General features: G+C 35.4%; 1 protein-coding gene across 1 annotated transcript; it reads right to left on the bottom strand.

The window, feature by feature from the left end:
• Positions 1-108: 108 nt before the first annotated feature.
• Positions 109-18226, bottom strand: LOC127845557 (uncharacterized). The gene is made up of 5 exons (XM_052376574.1): positions 17772-18226; positions 16165-16419; positions 8271-8423; positions 2587-2819; positions 109-977 (listed from the first exon to the last, which is right to left on the bottom strand). The coding sequence occupies exons 1-5, from the start codon at positions 17881-17883 to the stop codon at positions 213-215; spliced, it is 1518 nt and encodes a 505-aa protein (XP_052232534.1). The 5' UTR covers positions 17884-18226; the 3' UTR covers positions 109-212.
• Between the last annotated feature and the right edge of the window lie 6547 nt (positions 18227-24773).

Below are 24773 nucleotides of genomic sequence, written 5' to 3'. Positions count from 1 at the left end.
TACACACGCAGGAACGCACGCACGTACGCAAGCACGAACGGACGCACACAAACACACTCACACGCTTCATGTGTTTGTTTTTAATCAATTACATGACAAGTCGCTGAGTAAACGTATGCAATTTAATAACAAAGAAATAAGTAAATGTGGATACATTAAAGAAATTGAGTAATTAGACAAATCAGGTTGGTTTTATATTATGAATAGGGAAACTAACAGGTTGCAAGTGTTGTCGTCACATCGTTAGTATTCCTTTTTAAAGCACTTGTCATGTTCTTTAAAGTCCCATATGGTGGAGGAAGAGGCGACATAACGTCCGCACATTTCGCTATGTTATGTCTTTTAAAACTCTCACCAGCAGTCGAGGACTGAACAGCGCCCTCTTGGTGACGTAATGAACGCTGCGGTCTCGCGCTAACAGCTCGATCCTCGTCATTCCCGCTGTCGCTGTCGGACAAAACTAGCGAGTGCCCTGAGAGTCGGGGGTTGCAGCGTATGTCCTCAAAATAGCCGGACGTTCCTAAACGTCGGTTTAAATGTTCTGAATCAGGCCTCGGAAATGTGGACGTACGAGCCCTGTTTGCAGAGTACCGCTCGGGGAAGTGTTGCCCGTAGGCGGAGGAACATGTCAGATCACCGTCCGATTGGAATAAGTTTTTAAGGGTATGATTTTCAGAAATGAACGGGTCACGTTTAGTTTCCAGTGCTTCCTGGGGATAAACAATGCCTCGCGTATGTTTATGATGCAATAATTTTTCCCTGTCGCCATTTAAATCAAGATTATCTTCAAACTGCGGCACAAAATCGCTAGAAATGTCACAGCTGGTTACTTGACTCCCCTGCGTCTCATTGTGCTCCGATTTTCCGACGTCACCGTCGGGGTCGGTAGAGCGCCTTGAAGGAACGTGTATCGCGTTTAGTTCAACGTGGGGACACTCGTGACGCAAATCGCCGTTCGTCGGTTGTATGATGTCGTCCTACAAAACATAATATGAATCATGTAGAGGTTAAAAAAGAAGTACAATGTATGCAACAACAAATGGCAACGGAAATATATGGCGTTGTAAAATCTATAAAAGAACGTTATACAAATAAAAAGATATTGTAAATATAATGACTTAAAACTGAACAAAACTACCGATTTTTAATTTTTTGTTATAACAGCCAGCACTATATGTCCCATGTTAAGAGGTAATTGACAATCGTGATAGTAGTTGGGATCAAGCATAAATAAGTTTTAAAACGTGAGGATCGTGGTAGTAATTTGATTATAAAATTTGTAAATAAAATACAGTGTACACCAATACATTAAAAAACAAGGCTATGGCAGCATACTGTGTATATGTTCTGCTTTAAATAAACGAGTATGTGCCATTTCAACCTTGGAAATCTCAATTACATCTACAATATTTGTATAAAATAACAATGCTGTCAGGACTTACTTTTTTGTATTATATAGTGATTTTCTAGGACCAAGCGTATGAATCCGATCTATATTTAAATAAAACTTTATCACACGTGCTTAATTAATAATTATTAATGAATTTATGTTCTGATAATATTTTTGAAGAAGAACGATGAATAACATGAAAATAACGTTGAACTGAATTCGACTTGACTTGAACGCCGTGAATTCCGTTATTTCTGACGATAACAGCTCTTTCATTTATGTCCGATAAAGCACCTATAAGCCTATGTCTGGGACAAAATACTGGGCTTAATGTATGTGCCTTAAGTGTCGTCCCAGATAAGTCCGCATGGGCTTATAAGGGACGATACTTTTCGCTCACATGGATTTTTTCGTTTGAAATGAAAGTCCAGTTTACAGGACAAGTGTCGTCCCTTATAAGTCCATGCGGACTACACAGGCTTATCTGAGACGACACTTAACGAACATGTAATTAGACCAGTTTCCCCAGAACTAGGCTTTTTCCTCAAAGTTTTGTTAATTTTTTGTAATGGAATGTACGCTCTTTAAACATGACACTTCATAAAAGCATTACTTTATTTTCACCATAATTAACGAAGTTGGACAAAACTTATGCGTTATGTTTCATCATGCTACGCAGTTTATATTGACGATTAAATTGTTGCAGGAGACGAAATTCGGATTTCGAATGCATTTGCTCGTGAAATGGAAAACCGTTTTTATCATCGATAATTTGAACAGAATGACCACAATTTCCTGACAACAGTTGCTTGAACGCCGTGATAGTAATTTGAATACATCCGCAGTCGCGCGCCTGTAATTTGCCAGCAGACGAATACGAACGGAAAGACGTTGTTCGTTGGTTATCTATTAATTGACCTTAAAATAAATATACTTAAAACTTCACACGGCATTATAAAGTTTTTATTTCAATCGTAGAAGCATTTTCCATATTGTGAAAATATTCCAAAAAGTATTATAATTATCTATATTTATAGGTCAATAGACATACTATTTCTCTTTCTTATGCATGTTTATTGAACAACTCGGGCTAAAGCCTGGTTTAATTCTTTTCGCATCAAAACTTCACACCGTCATGTAATGACCTATCAACGACGGCTAAAAAAAGAAAAGAACGTCTTAAATAGTCTACGCACCATTTCGTAGCGTTTACTTCCGGCGCGCTGCAGGCACACGGTGGCCATGATGATGACGATGCCGCCGCAGAGAAGCCCCAGGATCACGATGCCGCTCATTGCCCAGCTGGACAGGTGCTCGAGCCCCGTAGGGCAGTCCGAGTGGTCCCCGCACGGGTTGTGTCCGTTGCACACGATCTCGTGTTCGATGCAGCGCTCGTTGTTGCACTTTCGCTCGGACGTCCTGCACGACCCTGGAATGACCATTATTTTCAAATGTAAGTGTGTGTTTTGTTTTATTTAATATTTTTCTTAAGATTGAAGATAGCTATTTTACTTAAATAGACACAATGAGTGGAGTTTTTTAATTTATTTTTTAACTTACGGTGAAAGTAAAATTAATTCGTTAAAATGTTTGTATTATTTAGAGATTCAATTAATAATTAAGAGACACCATATTCTTATTAGATGCTATTTCTTAATTACTAGTTGGTGTACCGGTAATTAGAAAAAGCATACGCTGTTATAGCTGTTGAAATCTCTTATAAAGCGAAATATGATAAAGTATGTGTTAAGTATGAATGGACTGTTCACCAAAAAAAGATAAAACACAATTTGACAATTATATTGGAAATCAATTATAAATAATAGCATTTTACCAGCTATATCCGATATTTAAGAACGAATGGACATACACATTATAACACGTTTGCCTTCACTACTAATTCAAAGCGTGAAACAAAAACTTTCAGATCTGTTTATTAATGAATGGTACTCAGATATACATAATTCTAGTAAATGCAGTAATTATAGGCTAATTAAAGACACATTTGGGTTCGAATCATACCTTCTTAAAATTCCTGATAAATTTTTAAAATACATTATACAAATTCGGACAAGAAATAACAGGTTACCTGTCGAAACTGGAAGTTGGTACGGAATAGAATCGAACCAAAGACTGTGTAATTTATGTAACTCCAATAATCACATTGGTGATGAATTCCATTATTTACTTGAATGTAATGCCCTTAAAGATCTAAGAAAACGTTTTATTGATAAAAAATATTACACAAGACCTAATACTATTAAATTTAAATTGTTAATGTCATTCGATTATCATACTAACAGTAATTACAGAAAACTATGTATGTTCATTAAGGAAATATTGAAACAGTTTTAATGTTGAACTTATATTTTTCTGGTGTTGTTTTTCTATACAATTAAATAGTTTATGTTGTTACCCCCTTGTGATTGATGCTTAACTTCTAAACATTCTCTCCCTTTAAATGTTTTTTGTGTGTGTTTAGTTTGCTATGTAATGGCCCCTTCAACTATGTACTTTTTAATTTATGTTTGTGTAACTTTTGCTCACACTGTCATGTTATGCATGAAATGAGCTTGAAATAAATAAACTTGGAAACTTGAAACTTAAATGATGTGAAGTGAACTTGAATCAATGCCTTGGCATAATTGTTGATTTAAAGACATATACGATTACAAACCGGTTTTTTTTCGGAAACGAAACGGTGTCATCAATTATGCAATTTTATGTTTTATAACGGCATTAATTGGAAAACGATGACGCTGTAAACATCCGCTGCGTATAAAATTTATAGACATATTTGCATTATGAAGATCACGGTTTCTATGGCAATACTAGTTATCATTAAATTTCGTTTCATTCGAACATAATGAGCCATCATGACGTTGGATTGGGAATTGATACGAAATATATGCATCTCGTAACAGAATCGACATCAACTAATGTAACATGATTACAACACGAAATACGGTTATGATTGCATTGTCATCTTTATATCCATTCCCAAGTGTATCCAATCTTCTCGACTCAGTAATCAAGGCGTTTAACAAACTCCCCTGGTACTGGGCTAAAATCAGCCATCATACAGTAGGCAATATCAGCATTCCCTTGACGCACATCTATGCTAACAGCAAACCAAATAAGCGGACAAGGGTAATTCAATATATTTGCTCGTAATTTATGACTTTATTTACTTAAATTCATAAGTGAATCCATCACAGCTGCTATAAATCATATGCGTGGAAGACAAACGAAGTGTCTGTCTTCCATTTCGCCTCAAGTTTGCTAGACGAAATCGGGATTTATTCACTTCAATACGAGATACTGTACCACACGTTCAGTACCATGATAATTCTTACTGAAAACAATTTTAAAGGTCATATCGGCGATGTATATAAATCAGGGACGAAGGTTTCTTACTTGTTTTTTTTTTAAAGAGACTTCCTTCAACGAAAATTTCCAAAAAGCGGACTTTGTCGTCTCTGATTAGTCTGTGCGATTTTTTCTCAACAAATCACGAGCCACATTGGGCATTAAGCCTATTTTGATATAATTCTGTTGAGTGACATTTCATGAATATAAAATCAGGGCAATTTGTACCTCTTCAAGCTTTCCATAGAAAATTTAGCGCGTAATTGATGATATTATTCAGATGCCTGCTTTGACACAAGGGCATTTAATCAACGATAAATATCACGCAGTCGCCACTGAAAGTCAGCAATCCCCGGCCAATGTGTCATTTCCGGGAGACAATAGATGGCTGTGACACTGAATACAATACACATCCCTCTGAAGTTCTTGCATATTTACTAGGATTTTCGTACGTTTGATAGCCTGTTGAATAAAAGACATGTTGTGTGGAATCCGAGTATTTATTCTTTAAAGGTGCCTTTTCACAGATTTTGGCATTTTTTAACTTATTCATTAAATGCTTTATATCGATAAATGTAAACATTGGATCGTAAAAGCTCCAGTAAAAAATCAAGAATAAAATTAAAAAAAGGAAAACAACATTGTCCTGACCAGGTTTCGAACCAGTGATCCCTGGAGTCCTGCCAGAGTCCTGAAGTAAAAACGCTTTAGCCTACTTAGCTATTCCGCCGAGTACACTTACTTGACGTATTTTATACATTATATAAGCAATCTTCGTAGTTTCACCAAATTTAACGACAAAAACAGAACTCTCCAAATTATTCAATCGTTTCGCGTTGCAACGCTTTATAATTTTTAGGTTTTAAAATCGTCAAAAGATGCATATAATGGCTATATTAGACCATGGTAAATGTTCAGTATTACTGTTTCCTCACAAATATCATAACTAAAACGAAAATTTGCGAATCTGAAACAACTTTTTTCAATTTTGTCAATTTACCAAAGCGTGAAAAGATCCCTTTAAGACAACTATATACAACAACAATTACTACTACTACTGCTTCTACTACTACTACTACTACTACTACTACTACTACTACTACTACTAATACTACTTCTACTACTACTACTACTACTACTACTACTCCTACTACTACTACTACTATTACTACTACTACTACTACTACTACTACTACTATTACTACTACTACTACTACTACTACTACTACTACTACTACTACTACTACTACTACTACTACTACTTCTTCTTCTACTACTACTACTACTACTACTACTACTACTACTACTACTACTACTACTACTACTACTACTACTACTACTACTACTACTTCTTTTTATTAAACCTTTGCTATAACCTCGGGCAGTTCTGTTGTATCACAGGTTAGCAGACACGATACATGTATTTACGGGTTTAATCAACGACATCTACTTTTCTCGGAGGGGTTGATTTGAATGCACCGATGTGCCAACTGAATATTTCATTCTTGGTCGCTTACGAAGGCACTGACAGATAAACACAATGACCCTTGTCAGAACATCTCATCACGATAAGAGCAATCTGGCATCGGAAGAAATGTCGTTCGAATTTACAATGTGCTATATGACAAGAATATTTATACATTACAAAGGGCCGTGAACAAATAAGATCCTGCTCGAAAACTCCAAAAAAAAAAAATAATATATATATATATATATATATATATATATATATATATATATATATATATATATATCCGTACACCGAGTGCTCATGTATATCGTTCACACAACCTTTTAAGTTCTGTATTAAAGCCTTCTTGTTGACAAAATGCGAATTCCGCGACAAAATCTTTTAAATAATATGTGACGTCAAAATGCGGATCTTGTTTTGGTTCTCATTTTAAAGCAAATAATAAACGTGGCATGCGAGATTAAACAACCCCACTATCAAATGAGACTCGCTCCGGGGAACACGCGGCTTAATGCATGTGCGTAGAGTGTCACCCAAGATAAGCCTGTGCAGTCCCAGAAGGCTTATCAGGGACTACGCTTTTCGCTTTTCTGGTACTTGTCGTACTCATGATGCGGTACCGATGTGTACGAAATACTATTCATTCATATGCGTATGTACGACTTGTATTAATATTATGCTGTGTGTGGTGCATAACGGAAATATAGTTCGAGTAATTATATGTGCAAAGATTGTAATACAAGTTTAGCCTGTGGATTCCACAATTGCAAATCAGTGACGACACAGCGGTTTTATGGAATTTTTCATCTTATTGAAGACTCTTCTTAGCAAAATTTAATTTAGACTGAAAGTGTCGTCCCTGATGATCCTGTGCGGAGTCCATGGGCTAAACTTGGACGACATCTGACGAGCATCCATTAAGCCCTGTTTTCCCAGGGCGAGACTTAAATGCATGGAAATATAACAATGATTTAAGTAAGCACGCACAATTGAATCATTCATTTCAAACGGCGTCTCCTCTGAATTAAAGAAAAACACACAGACAATAAAAACAAAGCACATAAAAGATGTCTTTATTTACTGTTGCGGCAACAATTCTATTCACCGACAATTACTTAGCAAATGCTTTGAAAATAGACTTCGCATCTGAAACAGGTTGTTTTCGCTCGTGTCAATATGCTCTACCGCTCGTACAGATCTCTCGAATATTTCCTTGGAGATCTGTAAACTAATGGAATCTCGTGAATAATCAGACCTTTGTCAACACTGATACGACATCGGTTTGTCAACTCATTACTTACCGGGACAGCAGAACGGGAGTAATAGTAGGATATTTACGGGTTTCAGTCACCTTTAAACCCGCATTGGCTGGCATTTATTATGATGCTTTATTTACTGAATCATAGAATGAATCAGGGACCCTATATCAATATAGTTTTAACTAATATCTAAATATATTAATAATAATGAATAGTTTTAAATATGCTTAAGCGATTCGAGCGCATATTAACGCAGGTTAATCCGTTTATGCCTAGTGGACTCTCCCATCCTTCTAAATTGAATATATTTATTTCCAAAATAAGGGATGTCTAGTATATTTATTTCTTTTTTTATAATATTTCTTACAGAAATTCCTTCAAGCAAACAGCGCAGACCCTGATGAGACGCCGCATCATCATCAGTGTCTACGCTGCCTGCCAAGGCCTTTTTTCTAGACGCTAGGCATAAATGGGTTAAGGCAAGTACTTAGGTCAGCGATGAATACGAAACAAACAGTTTAGTCTGAAGACGTTAGACGACTATATTTTCTTTTAAGTGCATTTCTTTAGTGTTTTACGAGTGTAATTGTATATAGCTAACTTATTTCTAGACCAAAGCCTGGTCGACACATAATCCTTATCTATAGACTTTTCAAAGAAAAAGTATAATACAACAGCACTTACATAAAAGTATTATGTATTATCTTTAACGGAAAGGGGCTATTGAAGATAATTATTTTTAGTGACGGTAAAAGAACTTGTATCGCTTTATAATTCTTACCTAGTCTAAATGCTGCAAAAACAATCTTGAAATGCACATCGATTCCGAATCCTCGATTTCTGTAAAATCTCAGTGACAAGGCATTTCCGGTTGTTGCGTACACTTTACTCCCTATTTCCACTTCCGTTTTGGAGCATATAATTGGACGCATGCCTGCAATTTACAAGAAGACAGTTTCATTCAATTTTGAATTTCCGGTTTCTAAGTTGATAATGATACACTTCCTTGAATTTGATAGGTTTGTCAATAATCTACGCGAACCATAACACACAATAGGTTTATCTCTATTTTCATTTTAATCGATAATCACGTTTGAAAAAAATAGAACCACTAAGTAATTCTACTCCATAAAATCATTTTGTAGTAGTTTAAGATCAACAGAAAAACATGCACCTATAAGTAATGTGGCAATCTGACGCCGTATATTCAGTTTTTCGGCTCTTTTTTTATGTTTGATTACATTAACATTCACAGCATCATGCACATTAAACAGTTCCTTGGGTAGATGGCACTGTAGCAAAACAGGATATAAACACGTGCTGTTAACGGTCAACATTCGAAGATATGGTTAATGTTTTGTTTAGTTTAAACCTATTTATTTTAGCTCGATTGCATCGAAAGCCTCGGACTTATTTAAATGTTCTCGATGCCGTTTCCTGGGCCTAGAACCAGTACTTGGTGTCTTTGTGGAAGATCTTAAGAACGCTCCCACAGTGGGGATCAAACCAATGACCTCCCGGTCGTTAGGCAAATACCATATCAATTACAACAGGGCCACTTTAAATGGTTTATGATTGATGTAAACGTAGCGGTATTTATGTTCCAAAGTCATGCATCGTGGCTATCTGTGTCGTTCAGACGAGGTTCTTTTACAGTTCCAGTAAGTCCACGGACGATAATTCAAAGTACTTTAAAGAAAGAAATGAGTCCTTATTAACTTCAATAGTGTGTTTTCAGTGATATTGTTTTGATTGCGAGAATGAATTAAATACAGTGAATGTTCCAATACGTTTAGTACGAAGTTGTATGAACCACATGTACATATAGATATCTCACAACGCAATGTACATTTGATAATTGTAAACGGTTTATACATGTCTAGACGCGTTGCCACTCTACGAGCAGAGATTTGACGTGAAACTGCATAGCAGGATCACATTCCTACCTTCGTAACCAACCACGTGATGATAGCCGAGCCACGTGGTTCAACAAGTTCTCCATTTTTTATTTGTTATTTTTACTTTTTGTTATTATGAACCTAAACTTATACACTAGATTCAAAATATAAAAGAAAATGATCCTACTGTTCCTAATATAATACTTAAACAATATTTAAATAAAATCCCACCAAATCTTGTAGGATTGTTTTCTTGTGATGGCAGAGATTGTATGTGAATGAATGGAACGACAACTCTGCGTGGAGATTGATGCGTCGCAAGCTGTGAGATGTACAGTAACTTTTCGATTTGAAGTTCGAAAATCGTTATGTACTTATTGTTTTCGAGATTTTGTAACTTGTTGAGGTAAAATGTTCATGAAAAAAGATTTATATTTCTTGTTTTACACATGTTTGAAAAATTGCGGTTTAATTAAAATTTTCGAGCAAACGCTAATGTGTTTGGCCGCCTTATATGCAGACGAGCTCCAGATTACAGCGTATTCACCGAAAAGACAACACTAAAGCAATTTTAAAGAATACATGTGATATGTAGTATATTTACCAATATAGTTGGTATGTGCTTCACTTAACAGAATACTTTACAATATTGTCCGTCAACTGCCAACGATTTATATATTTTGGTTATATTCAATATCCAGAATTGCATCCATTCGGGAATGTATGTACATGTATATCAATTTACTATTGTATTTACAAGTATCGCGAACAAGTTGTAATCGTGCACACCACGAATCAGGCTCGCGACGGTTTCCATTTGGCAGCGCTGGTGTGACAAATGGATCGATTAAAACATCTTGCCCCCGTGTGTAGCCATCGCCGTAAGGACCTTTCATCACGCTACCAACATTGGATATCTCGCTACATAAACCAGGGCTTTACCGAAAATTATCTTAATATTCCCGCATCGGTTTGTCATCTGTACTAAAGGTCAAATAACTCAGGAATGAAGTGTCCACTGTTGATGAGAACAAAAGTCGTGCCTATGTTAACGTCATGACCATAGTGATAACATATTTGCAGTTTCAATGTAATCTCTTTAAAAAAAGTCAAAGTAGTTCGTTTAACGAACATGAAGCATTTATTCCATCTGATCATCTGATAGACCTGTTACCGCAAAGCCTACACACGCTGTACAGGTTTTATCATTTCTCGAACTCAGTATCGACCTTGTGACATGTTTTCAAGAACTAAACAGTTTATTGTTAGAAATCGTTAATTTTCGTCCAATCAATGAGGGATGCATGTGATTACACATGGATGAAAATATATCAAAGAAATTTAAAAACTATTTTATACAAAATGATGCAACTGTTCAGATTTAACATTGGACGTGATAATCCTCAAACAGTTAAGCACACAAAAGTAATGCAAGCGGACATTTGCCTTTGGGTTTAGGATGACTATCCGAAAAGAATTACACAAAACATTCTGTCGAACAATAAGGTGTACTTAACCCATTTATGCATAGCGTCTAGAAAAAAAGGCATTGGCAAACAGCGTAGACCCATATGAGACGCCGCATGATACGGCGTCTCATCAGGGTCTGCGCTGTTTGATTAAAGGAATTTCTGTAAGAAATATTCTAAATATAGAAAGAAATATACTAGACATCCCTAATTTTTGAATTAACTTGATTCAATTTAGAAGGATGGGAGAGTCCACTAGGCATAAATGGGTTAAACGGATAGGTTGTGGGGTGCGTATATCGAATGTGCCAAAGCACCTTTCGTAGTAGATCAGTCTTTAAACATTCCACAAACAGAGGTCATGGGAGTGAACCTTTGCGAGTGACTTTGTGGTCATCATGATAACATCCCATGAGAGCGTGGGTTGAAAACCAGACGATACAAAATGACATTTGAATTTAATGCATTGAAACGTTGTTGTCAACAATCCATACATCAAGTAAATATTTTAAATAAGACAATCCAAAATATAGAACTCTATGCATCCTGTCAAAAAGAGACTGAAATATAAATACAAATGAGAATTCTACAACAATATACATACACCGTTTTTGTTACAAGTAAACATTAATTAATACAAGTAAGACAGTTTTGTCGATATGGTTGGAAAGTGAGCGGCATTTTAACAATTAATAAAACAAGTAATGCGCATTAAACGGCGAAAAATACCTGTCTCGGCATGGACGTCGTCATCTTGTTTGTCACGTGATTACCCCCTATGTTTTGTGACGTTGGATTTTGATAATGATTTTTCATAGTGTTTGTAGTGTTAGTTTGAATGGAAAGCGATCCGTTTTAAGAAACGTTATTGGTAAGAAAAGATATTCATGGTTTATCGAAGTACAGCGTTCGGGAGTGGATGGAGGATTTTAGGTAAGGGGGAGGGCGCTTGAACTTTTATCATTTAAAATTGCATTTGTAAGCTACCTATCTTGTAGTTCAATATTGCTTTTGTCAAAGACTTTTGCCAGGGTCATAGAAGTAGGAATTTTAATCCCGGTTTACAGCCAAAGCGCGGCCATTTCCCGAACTGTATAGGTCACATAACCCCACACCGGAACTCCTGTTTGCAGGGTTACATGCAGTCAACTTGATACTTAGCACACAATGTTCAGTGGTTCATTTTGGTATCAATTTGAAGGTATATTTGTTAGCAATAAGAAAAAAAGCCATTTGTGTGCTCTACTTTTTGTGTTGATGGTTCCCGGCTTTGAAAGTAGGTCATACTATTTGAGCCCAAAATGGCATTCTGCACAGCTGTCAAAACCGGTGTGCCTATTCTAAGGTAAATATTTTGAGTTACCACGTATAGAATTTAAAGACATGCATTTGTTTCAAAAGATTGTGCATTTATCTTTCCAATGATGTATGATGATATAGTGGGTATGCGCTTGGTCATGGTAAAAATTGATCACGAACTTCAACTTTTTTATATGTAATATAGAAGGAAATTAATTGCGCATGCCTGACCTATACCCGATAGCGATAAGTACAGTTTTATGTATTTAACATTATGTACACATTCGCGAATGAAGCGAGTTAAAAATATAAGCATGCGTTTCCATGTTTTCCATCTATATGTGCGTTTATCTAGATGGCCCAGAAATATTTGGGTGGCGCGCGCAAGGGATGCTCCCAACCCGCCTGGATCCGCTAATAACAATTCTGATAGCCTCATCTGCATCTGTGTTGAGAATAAGTTCGTAAATAATTCATTATTTGCTGCTGCACACTTTGGCCAAAAGAACATTGCCAGAATCATTACAGAAATGTTTCCATAAGCACCTTTTAATACCTCGTTTCAGTAATGTATTGCCTGCAGACGTCTGATATTAGTTTTACGAATAACCGCACCTTGCAATTAATATCAGACGCATTATGAAACATGCTTCTGGCCAAAGCACGTTAATATCAGTGAAACAAATCAAACCATGTTTATGCCATGATATTTTCCCCATAAGCTTGGTGTTGAAATTGATGTTAAGGTTTGTCATTTTCTCAACCGATGTTAATATACTACTGCAAACGTCATTGTTGCCCAAGGGTCATGACAGTATAGCAATGCCATAGTGTATCGGTACGTATGCCTGTGTCCCTTACGATAAAATAATATTGTGTATGGTATAATTGAGTATATTTAAATGAAAAAAATCACCCAAAAGTTTCGTTTAAAATACAATTAGTATTGATAATGCTTAATCACAGGCTACTATGTTTTTCAATGCTGAATGCACAAATTCTTCTATTTGCTATTCCAGTTTACGATACCAAATCTTGCATGTGGAATTTGAATGTATTTTAACGTTACACGTATCGATGGAATGTGCAATAATTACCTCAATATACTAAAATACATATCTGTAAAAACTTATTTTAAACGTAAAATCTTCATATGTAAAGTCAAATTTTTAAACGGACAAAGGCATTCACGTCTAAAGACAATACTTAAAGCTTTGCTGACTTCATTAGGTTTAGAGCTAACAATATTTCAGGATTTGCGTCGTAAATTAGCGACTGAAAGCGCGATATGATCAATGTGACGCCGTATATGACCCACCCTTTCTATCATTCTGCAATACAAGCGTGGTGTGTGACTACAAATTCTTCATTTATTTCACCATTTCCACAACTATGAATGAAAATGAAAATTTGAAATTCAGCAATTGTTTGCAATGGTCATCTTAATGGTATGAGCGCTTTGACATCGGTAAAATAATAACGATTTGCTAACTTGTGAACTACATTCGATATATGGTGATGCCTCTAGAATATTTACTATATGTATAAACTAGATTCCTACAAAGAGTCGGTGATGAATATTCAGTTTGCAACAATTATTTTCGCACCAAGTAATTATTTTGAAAAGTCGGAGAGCCTAGTCAGTTTCACGATCACCTTCGTTTTGTCAGATAATGACGCTGATATAATCAGATATCGTTTAAAGGGGCCTTTTCACAGATTTTTGGCTATTTTGAAGTTTAATAAAATGCTTTATGTTGATAAATGTAAACATTTGACCTAACAAATTTCAGTAAAAAATCAAGAATACAATTTAAAAATAAGAAAAAAACAGTAACCCTCAGCATGACTCGAACCATGATGTCATATTATATACTTTATATAAGCAATCCTCGTACGACAACAACAGAAGTCTCTAAATTATTCAATCGTTTCGCGTTGCAACGCTTTATTATTTTCAGGTTTTTAAATCGTCAAAAGATGCATATAATGGCTATTTTAGAGCATGGCAAAGTTCAGTATTACTTTTTCCTTTTTCACAAATATCATAACTAAAACCCTTTAAAAGCGAATATTTACGGATTAAACATTAAAGGAGTAGACCATGAATGTCATTTAAACGAACATCCTCTTCCTAGTTTATACAACGCAACTTTCAATGCTGAATATATTCCGACCCCAGGCGAATTTGACACGTTATTGAATCTATCAAATGAGCACGGACGGATCGATATGTATACAATTAACAACCAAATTCATCAAATAATCATCCGTACGCTCGTTAATGCTTCATGTTTCATTAATGGAGAGAAATGAAACCGACCATTTGCAGTGATGTTGGGCAGCGATTTATGGCTGTTTTATTTTTGTATAATACAATCTGAAGCGATGACTTGTTTAGAATGATCCTGCACGTCTATTTCAAGGCCTTTTAGAGAGCAGTTTTATGAGAGCATTATCAATTTTGTGGATGGAATGCAATTAGAAAAATTGAGTTTCACGTTTATTCTAGTTTAGCTAGCAAGTAAGCGTTTTTTAACTTTTTTTACAGACATCATTAAGTAGTTTAATGCCTTAGATTGTTCTTATTGAATTACGATATATTATGTTCTTAACAATCTTGGTTTGTTTGATAAAAAATAACACTCATAAACAAAACGCATTGTAATGCGAGTGTTTCCATTAAATGTCGTTTTTTAGAACTATGTGTTATGACCACTACCTTTATACGTGACATTTTTATCCCCCGCTTAAGGCGGAAGAATATAGAATTGGCTGTCCGTCCGTCCGTCTGTCACAAAACTTTTTAGGGATATCTCTCATAAACTATATAAGATATCAACATGAAACTTTATAGGTGAATAGATATCAATGAGTTGATGTGCCATGCAAAATAATCACACCACTATACTTCTTTAATAAGAGTTATTTCCCTTTTTTCATTTGATGTAACTTTTCAGGGCTATATTTCAGATTCCATGCAAAACTTCAACATCACACTTCATGGGTGTATTGATATTAATGAGGAGAAGTGTCATGCTTTGAACCATAACCCTTCGCTTGCTTAAATCAGAGTTATTGCCTTTTGTTGTTTTGTATCACGGAACTTTTCAGGGCTATATTTCAGAAACGATTCAGCATTTTAACATGAAACTTCATAGGTGTGTACAGATCAATGGAAAAAGGGGCTATGCACATGAACCATAACCCTACACTTTCATAATTAAGAGTTATTGGACTTTGTTGTTTTCGTATGATATAACTAGTCCAGGCTATATCACAGAAACGATACAAGATTTAAACAAGAAACTTTGGGTGTACATGTATATGAGAGATATTATACCGTATATAAAGGGATTTGCATCAAACTCAAAACAATATTTGGCGGGGGATATCAATTCAACAAATTTGCATGTTATATATGATATGTATGTAAGGAGAAGACTATCGTTGTACTATATACATGTCTGAATAAAGTATATATGTCCTGGTGTGTTCTGTCGAATATAACTCACCCAACTGAATCATCAAAACATTGAAGCTAGAATGGACAAATATTAATGAATTTTATACTTTTACTTGAGATGTAATGTGCGGCGTTCGTGGAAAGAAGGCATGCCATTGACCTCGTAACTCGAAACCTTATTTCTTTAGTGTTTTACCATCTCTTAATCAGATCCACTTTTTAATAAAATGAGTCGCGTTCTGAGAAAACTGGGAATAATGCATGTGCGTAAAGTGTCGTCCCAAATTAGCCTGTGCAATTCGCACAGGCTAATCAGGGACGACACTTTCCGCCTAAATTGGATTTTTGCTAAGAAGGGACTTCATTGTAAAGAAAAATGTCATACAAGCGGAACGTGTACGCACATGCATTATACCCAGTTTTCTCAAAACATGACTCAAATAGACAAACACAACTTATTGTGTACTTTTGTAGAAAGGCATGGCTCTTATGACGTAGCACAATTAAATTTAGTGACGTCAATTCTAAAAAAAGCCGACGCACCTGTGGGGACGCTTTCATACGGGCCGTTGACGTCACGAGGCTCGAGGCAAGCTCTGTCCACGCGCTCAGTGCGGTTTGGCGACCCCATGTAGAGCTCGGTGAAGTAGAACATCACATGACTCCCGATGCCGGTGCGTATCGTGAAGTCACAGGAGACCCGGGAGTCACTGTTGGTGGCGCTGCTGATAGAGAGCTCCAACGCCGCCTGGTGCACCTTCTGTGTCTCCATGTCGATGACGTCATTGCAGCTGGTGTCTGGAAACAAAAGGGCCTGACATTTGAAATACTTATGAGTGGTTACAATCGTGAAATTGTTTAATTTAACAAAACAACGAACAGCATTAGAAATATATCGTACGAAAGTGAGCGAATTGCATTTTAACCAAGCGAGTATGACACATTTGAGAAAACAAATACTCGCATGTTGCTATATTTGGTAAATGTTTGTTTTTAATATATTTGCGCAAATATTTTTGTATCAAATAAGTACGAGACGACATGAAAGATAATCATGAGATGCATGAACTTCTTATTAATTCACAAATTTAGAATATATTTTTAATCAAACAGTCCGTCATGAATAGTTCTGCAGTACATATGCACTCCGTCTGAAAATTATTTGGTATTTTTCTTATATTTCTTATAAATATCGGTCAGACACAAGGCACTGTTTATGCATATGATATGTGTATTGTTTTAAAGATGCAAAGCTAAAACACGAATGTATTCTAACAACTGCAAATCAGTATACCGGCAAAATAAACCATGATAACGATGGACTTGTCTCAATGCATAAACATTGTGAAGTACAGAAAAACACATTTGAATGTTTAGGGGACAAAGTTTAATTTTTTTTATTAATTAATCAAACGGTAGACTCAAAGAATCGATAATAGTCTTTCAAAATAGAACCTCTTATTTTTCATAGTAATAACAGCGCATGAATTCATCTCTACTAAATGAAATAAAATAAGAATTGCAAAAACAAAAACCAGAAACAGTAGAAGATTACTTATACAAAAATATAATTGTATTAAAAACCTATATTTATTAATTTAAAGTGTTTTTCTCTGTAAGCAACAAGTCGACTCATTTTGCTTATTGTTTTTATTTTCAATTACAGAATTTCCGTCACGCAAAGCAATAAATATGCCACTAATTTTAGGTAAATAGTATGTTTCATGATTTTATTATCATGTCTTTGTATTACATATTCATCTAAATGGTTAACGTTGTGCACATGTTGTCATTTAAATGTTCTTAATTTTATTTAATAACTCTATATCATAATGGAAATATGCTTCATGTATTGTAATTCTTCCCTATCTGTAATTATTATAATTAGTTACCGCTTAGTTATAATTTACGTATTCTTAGAATTGATTGTGTTTATTCATATTTGTATTCTTAAATGGCCATTTTATTTTATGTAATGTTATGCTAATGTACTTAATTACGTGACTGAAAATAATTTGTATATTTGAGTATGAAGACGATTTAATTGTGTATACGTTCTGAATAAACAGTCCATCTGTCTGTATAATATAAATTGAAAAGGGATAAGACATAAGTAAATCGACATGAAAGTATAAATGCACAATACTTACATGTGTTAAGGTCGTGAGTCATTGCTTCTAGAAATGGTAGCTTTGCAATCATCAACAAACACTGGCCTAGCGACAAAACCTTCACTTGGACATAACACTCAAGCTTAGCCATTTCACCCTTTATATTAATTAACACATATAAAATAAAGCTATAAAAGCACTGTCACTAACACGATTATAAAAAGTTGGGTAATTTAGCGCCTGCCGTTTACCCCTACTGTAACACCAGTTTATAATATTTAAACGACGTTCCGTAGTAATTCAGTTATTGCACCTATCAATTGACTTAATAACATGCATCTATTCATTGAATCGATTAAATAAAAAGTTTGACATTTCATTTCATTGAAATATCATAGTATAGAACGCGTCCGATTGATTTACTTTGTAATAACATTAGCGGTTCTGAAAAATACCATCATCAACATTTTTCAAGAAAAGACAAAGTGCGATACAAATTTGATGCCATTCACATTCAGTTACATCGAGGAATTGTATATACAACCATGAACAGTCTTATTTATAATTTATCATAACACAATTTACTGACACTGTCTTCATACCCAACACTAATATTACCGAAGACTATTTATTGGTCACATTTATAATTAACCAATATAACTTAATATATGTTGCAAAGTTTATACCCTATTAAGTTTCTATAAGGATTTTCTAATTTAACTCCAAGTTCGTGGGTTGCAAACGGTAAGTTCCTTGTTTATTTCTTAAATAGAGTCCTCCACACACACCACACGCGAAGATGGACAGAAGTTTCAAATAATTCAGCGTTACGTGTCAATATCTATACGTTCAGCCGGTAACGATTTGCTAATTTTTCCAATCGCAATTGGAATGACAGCGAACATGTATGGTGTACAATTATTGTCAATGCGCTGCTGCTGTGATACAAATACACTTCTTAAATAAAATACAAGTTATTGAATGTAAATGACTTTGATCATTTGAAACCTATGAGTCATAGTGTATACTTAAATTTAACCCATTTAAGCCTAGTGAACTCTTCCATCCTTCTAAATTGGATCAATTTATTTCCAAAATTAGGGATGTCTGGTATATTTATTTCTATATTTAGAATATTTCTTACAGAAATTCCTTTAAGCAAACAGCGCAGACCCTGATGAGACGCCGCATCATGCGGCGTCTCATCTGGGTCTACGCATTTTGCATGGGCCTTTTTCTAGACATTAGGCATAAATGGGTTAAAATATAATCTGTTAATTTCACAGCTGTACACATTTTGCACCCAACACTACGTACGCCATCTATGTTGTAATATAGCACAGTCTTAGTGATACTGTATTCACCGATGATATATTCAAACGAATTCTAAATCTGAAGTTTCAGCACATCGTGGAATGCACGTTGACACAATTTTCAAAAGATTAAAGTAATGAAAACATATCATATCAACGCAGCCATAAATAAAGAGTTTGGAGAGAACATTAAAACTGAACTTAGAAACGGAAGAGGTTGACCCAAGCCTTAAATGACGATAGCAACAGGGATCAGAAGATAAGGTTCGAAGTAGAAGAAGAAAGAAGAAGCAGAAGAAAAAGAAGAAGAAGAAAAGAAACAAGAAGAAGGAGGAAGAATAAAATGAACATGCACACCACAGTACCAAGTGCGAAAGAGAAAGCTGTCCGGCAGGAACGAAGAAAACGGACCGGCAAAGACAAAAAACGAGCATGAAGCCATGACGAATGAGCGTCAAAAGAAAAATAGAAGGTTTTCAATAACTAAAGAGACGGAAATATCAAAGCGCAAAGGACATCATCAACAAAACGATCAAACAATCCTACCATGAAGTTTTCCAAACGCTGTTGGACATCTTCAATGTCAGTTGGTCGCAGAGCCAGGAACCATAATGCTTGGGGGAGGCCATGAATAGTACTGTCCCGAAGAAAAGAAGAATAAGTCGAAACGTCTGGGTTTTGACTCATCAGCCTAGTAAGCAGAATCTACAAGACCATGGGGCGCGTTGTCAAACAGCACATGTGGCTTGGAGACAGAGAGCATCATAGCGACAGAGCAAGCTGTTTTCAGACGATATAAGAGTACGAACGACCAGATAATACACCTAGCACATGTTATAAGTGACGCATTTCAGACCCAGAAGGTGATCATTGCGGTCGGCATTCGGAAAGGCGTGAGAATACTCCAAGTGTAACGGCGATCCAAAAGAAGAAGAACAAAACTTACTTGGCCATTTTATTTTACACCACAGCACACATTTGTATACAGTTTTAAACTACAAACTCCTACTAACGCCTTTACTAAAACGAAGCACATGAAAAATGTAATGTGAACATTATTCAGTCGACAGCGTCTTCTTATATTCCAAGTGCAACGTTACAAACTTAATGAATACAGTACTTAAAATAATGCTAATTCCGACATCCATAGTACACTAAAGCACAGTTAATGATTACGTTATTCGAAGGAATTATACTCATATACCCCTGTATACAGCGCTCAAACAAATATTACTCCTGATATTCTTAGTTCGCTTAATGTATGTTAAGTTCACGCGAATACTTCTTCTGACATCCCTAGTGCGAAATAACCCACAGTAATTATGTCTGCAGTTTTCACACGATTGTTCCACTTTCGACCCCGGAATATCATCACACGTGTAAACACCGTTTACAAAATAATACGACTCACAACTCACCACTATTACACCTGCCCATTTCTGGTTTACCCTGTATATACACACAATGTAATACTACCGATTTCGTCGCATAATGTGAATGCCACCCCTAGCGCACCATAGTACGACTGCAGTGCTGTGACAGCGGCAGACTGTCTCATAGGAATTTACTGTTTGTTTGGCACGCTAATTACGCATCATGCTTTCAAAAGAATATTTGTTATCGATCATTTCTGACAGAGTTTCATTTCAATTTAGAGAAATTTTAATAATTAATAAACTAGTTATTGTATGAATGATTTGTAATCTGCTAACGTATGGGAGAGTACAGTAAATGGAAATATGGTTGAAAGCTAACAGGTGTCATCTTCGTCATCATCATCATCATCATCATCATCATCATCATCATCATCATCATCATCATCATCACCATCATCATCATCATCATCATCATCATCATCATCATCATCATCATCATCATCATCATCACCATCATCATCATCATCATCATCATCATCATCATCATCATCATCATCATCATCATTATCCTTCTCGTCATTCTCCTCCTCCTCCTCCTCCTCATCATCATCATCTTCAGCAGCAGAAACGGCAACAGCAGCAGCGGCAGCAACAGCAGCGGTAGCAGCGGCAGCATCAATCATCAACTTCTTCTGTTCTCGTCTTCTTCTTCTCTTTCTTCATCATAATCATCATCGTCGTCGTCAACATCATCATCATCATTATGTTCATCATCACCATCCTCATCATCAACTACAACATCGTCATCATCAACATCAGCAGTATTATCATCAAAATTGTAACACCGCCAACATTCCAGACAGTCGTGCGTATAACCGTTTCATACTCCATGATTTTCACCCTGCTTATCACCAACACTTAAGTACTCCTTCGAGAGTTCACTGGAATTTAAGTTTTGTAATGTAGAAGAACTTAGAATTGTGTTTTATAATGATACTTGACAGTGTGTCGACAACGTTTTCCACCTGCACTTAATGCTTGCTCAATCCATGTGTAAATAAAGTGGAAATGGTTTAACATCAATGCAAATAATAATACCATTATTGAAAATATTAATATGATATTTTATGACAATCGATTTGTAGGCCTGATAATATGAAACAGTGGCATAGCTAGCAAACAGGGAACATATTAGCTACGACGTAAATTGTGTATTCTTTATAGTACACTGTTTTAAACATATCACCCGTTTATCCTGTACCAGTAAAGAAATAAATAAAATATATACTATTGTATGTTTCTATTGTTCTTTGAATACGTTTTATTCATGTTTGGCAGAGCAAGTAAAATAGCTTCGTTTGAATAATTATTCGCATTTAAGCAACTCTTTGCTTTACTGATGAGTTGGTTATGTGGTAACCTAACCACGAGGAAGTAAACCTTCTTTGATTTTATAATACATGTCCTAACTCTAGAGCAATGGTAATTGGACTTCAAACACTATCTTAATTAACAATACTTATAATCGTAGTATGAATTAATATAATTGCATTGACATTGTAAAACGTTTCGATTGCGTAATTGTATATGCTGTCAAACTATCGCAATTTTAACAATATATTAACGCGGCAAAATATATAATACTACAGCCTTTATTAAAGTGATATTATGGGCATTTTTCACTGTTGAATTGAGCTGAAAAGAATTAAAAGGTCAAAAGAATTCGTTAAAACTGACCATTTATCTACAACTCATCTTGCTACCTATAAAAATATATATTATTTTCGATATTTTACATGACTCACCCAGTCCTCTAAGCCGAAATGATCCGTAAAACAAAAGTGTGTCTTTGTGTCGTATGAACGAATCTGCATGAAAACTACATTTGGACTCACATCGCACATCGAGTCATTTCTGTCGTCAGTTGTCAAAACGAAAGTACGGTTGATATTCAAATGGATTATTTGCTCTTTCCGGGATATTGTTTTAGTATGGTGATGCTGCATTTACAAATGTAAGTGCATATGAAGAGAAAACACCAACAAATAAACAACGGTTGCGATAGACACTTATATACTGTTAGATGCCCATAATATCACTTTAATATCCAAATACTTTTCGAATAAAACTACTCAACTGCAGTGCTTTTCGAATAAAACAGCTAGCTACGAGCTTTCTGCGATAAGCAATTGAGAACTTATTACCCCCTGTTGTTGAAGGGGCCTATTCACGGTAAATTGACACAATTAAAAAAAGTTTTTTCAGATTCGCAAATTTTCGTTTTCGTTTTGATATTTGTGAGGAAACAGTAATACTGAACATTTACCATGCTCTAAAATATCCATTGTATGCATCTTTTAATGATTTGAAAACCTGCAAATTATAAAGCGTTGCAACGCGAAACGATTGAATAATTTGGAAAGTTCTGTTGTAGTCGTTATATTTTGTGAAACTACGAGGATTGCTTATATAAAGAATAAAATACTTTCTTCATTGTGTGAGCGCGGGTGACCGAGTGGTCTTAATGGTACATACATTTTACTCCAGGACTCCAGGGGTCAGTGGTTCGAACCCAGTTGAGGGTTACTTTTTTTTCTTTTTAAATTTTATTCTCGATTTTTTACTGGAGCTTTTTATTTCCAATGTTTACAATTATCAATATAAAGCATTTAACGACAAACTTCAAAACATGCAAAAATATGTGAAAGGCACCTTTAAGTAACGAAAGTATTTGCAAATGGTTTTGTTATATCAGAACTTGCCTTTAGGACGTTTTCAAATGTTCCCTCCATATAATCCGCGTCTGTGATTGGCCGATTATCTTGTGCGCACAATATAGCGATTGTGTTTTCAAGTCTCAAAAAAAAGAGACGGGAAAACAGAACTTGTGTTTTCCGCTCCAAAAAAAAAGACGTGAAAACAGAACTTTTGTTTTCCCGTCGCCAAAAAAAAAACTCCTGAAAACAGACTTATTTTGTGTTTCCCCGAGTTAATTTTTTTTTTGGCGACGGGAAAACATAACTTGTGTTTTCACGCCTTTTTTTTTTGGAGCGGTGATGTCACCTTAGTGCCACCGTACGAAGCAGTAACGACAGTGAATCTGAGGTTTATAACTCATGCATGTTATTCTACTCGTGGAAAACATTTAGGATCGATCTTAATCGTTTCATGTTGATGAATTCTTGTACAACATGGTTACTTTGTAGAATATTACGTCTCCAGATGTATATATTTATTTATTTTTTTTTATTTTTTTTAACGAAACTTTTTAGAAGTGAAATACATAAAAGTCCGATATACTTTTACGGCTGGACCCGGCCAGCTAAGACTGTATAACGCTGGGCTCGCAATTCGATGTACAGTACTTAAATTCGGGCACCAAACCGACATCGCCGTTATAACAGTTTCATTACAGTTCCATATTTACGGTTTATGATACCACCGCATTGATATCTACCTGATATAACGTTGCCTGATATATTTTTTTATATCATGGTAAACAGGAAGTTCTTATATCAGTCAAAGTTTTTAGTTACTTGGGATTTGCAATAAGCTCAACAATTTCTATCAACATAAATCAGATTCAACAAAACAAACAATTCGATAAAAAGAACGTACATATTTTATTCTAGTTTAAAGTCATAAATCACAAAAACGTTATTTTTTTTTTTAAATCACCACAGCCCGCACTACTGAAGTTAGATGACGTCATCATTGGGACAATAAATCTTAAATACCGATACAGTCATTGCACTCGCAAATGTTGCACAGAAAGTAAAGACAAATGATAACTGTATGCTTATCCTCAACTATTTAAACAAACGATTTAACACGCTTATGTCAATATTGACACCATCATCAAAATGTCGATTTCAATACACATGTCCAAAATGGCGTCTCCAAACTATTCGGTGAAGTGTGTATTCGATTAAATTTGTCGCTGCAGTCCATTCCTGATCTCCAATTCAAGACGTTTATAATTAAAGCTGGTGAACTCTTCCCATTCGTAGTACAAACAACTTTTTTTCTCTATACGATGTTTAAAATAAGCGAGTATTCGTGTTGTCTTTTCGAACGCCGTTGCTTCATGTATGTCAACGTGTAAAAGCCATATCAGCAAAATGAGCAGAGATCCGTACATTTTAAATATTAAAAAAATGAATTGTTTTGCAAATTTTTAGGAAAATGTGGTATAATAAACAGAAAAACAGGTTACTGTCCCATCGCAAGCATCGCCGTTATATTCTTCTTCTCGCCTGATATATTACAAAACGATGGGACAATAACCTGTTATTCTCTATATATACGCTCAAATGCAGACATGAATTAAAACAATATTCCCGCTTTTCAAA

The sequence above is a fragment of the Dreissena polymorpha genome, chromosome 9, assembly GCF_020536995.1.
Source record: "Dreissena polymorpha isolate Duluth1 chromosome 9, UMN_Dpol_1.0, whole genome shotgun sequence".
NCBI lineage: Eukaryota > Metazoa > Mollusca > Bivalvia > Myida > Dreissenidae > Dreissena > Dreissena polymorpha.
This window is presented reverse-complemented; position numbering and strand designations above follow the sequence as displayed.

What these genes read in the sequence shown, in the direction of transcription:
- LOC127845557 (XM_052376574.1), bottom strand. Translation starts at nt 17,883, where the DNA reads ATGGCTAAGCTTGAGTGTTATGTCCAAGTGAAGGTTTTGTCGCTAGGC. An exon ending in GTATGAAAGCGTCCCCACAG is followed by an intron (nt 8,424 to 16,164) that starts GTGCGTCGGCTT and finishes TGTAAATTGCAG; the next exon opens with GCATGCGTCCAATTATATGC. An exon ending in TTTTGCAGCATTTAGACTAG is followed by an intron (nt 2,820 to 8,270) that starts GTAAGAATTATA and finishes TGGTCATTCCAG; the next exon opens with GGTCGTGCAGGACGTCCGAG.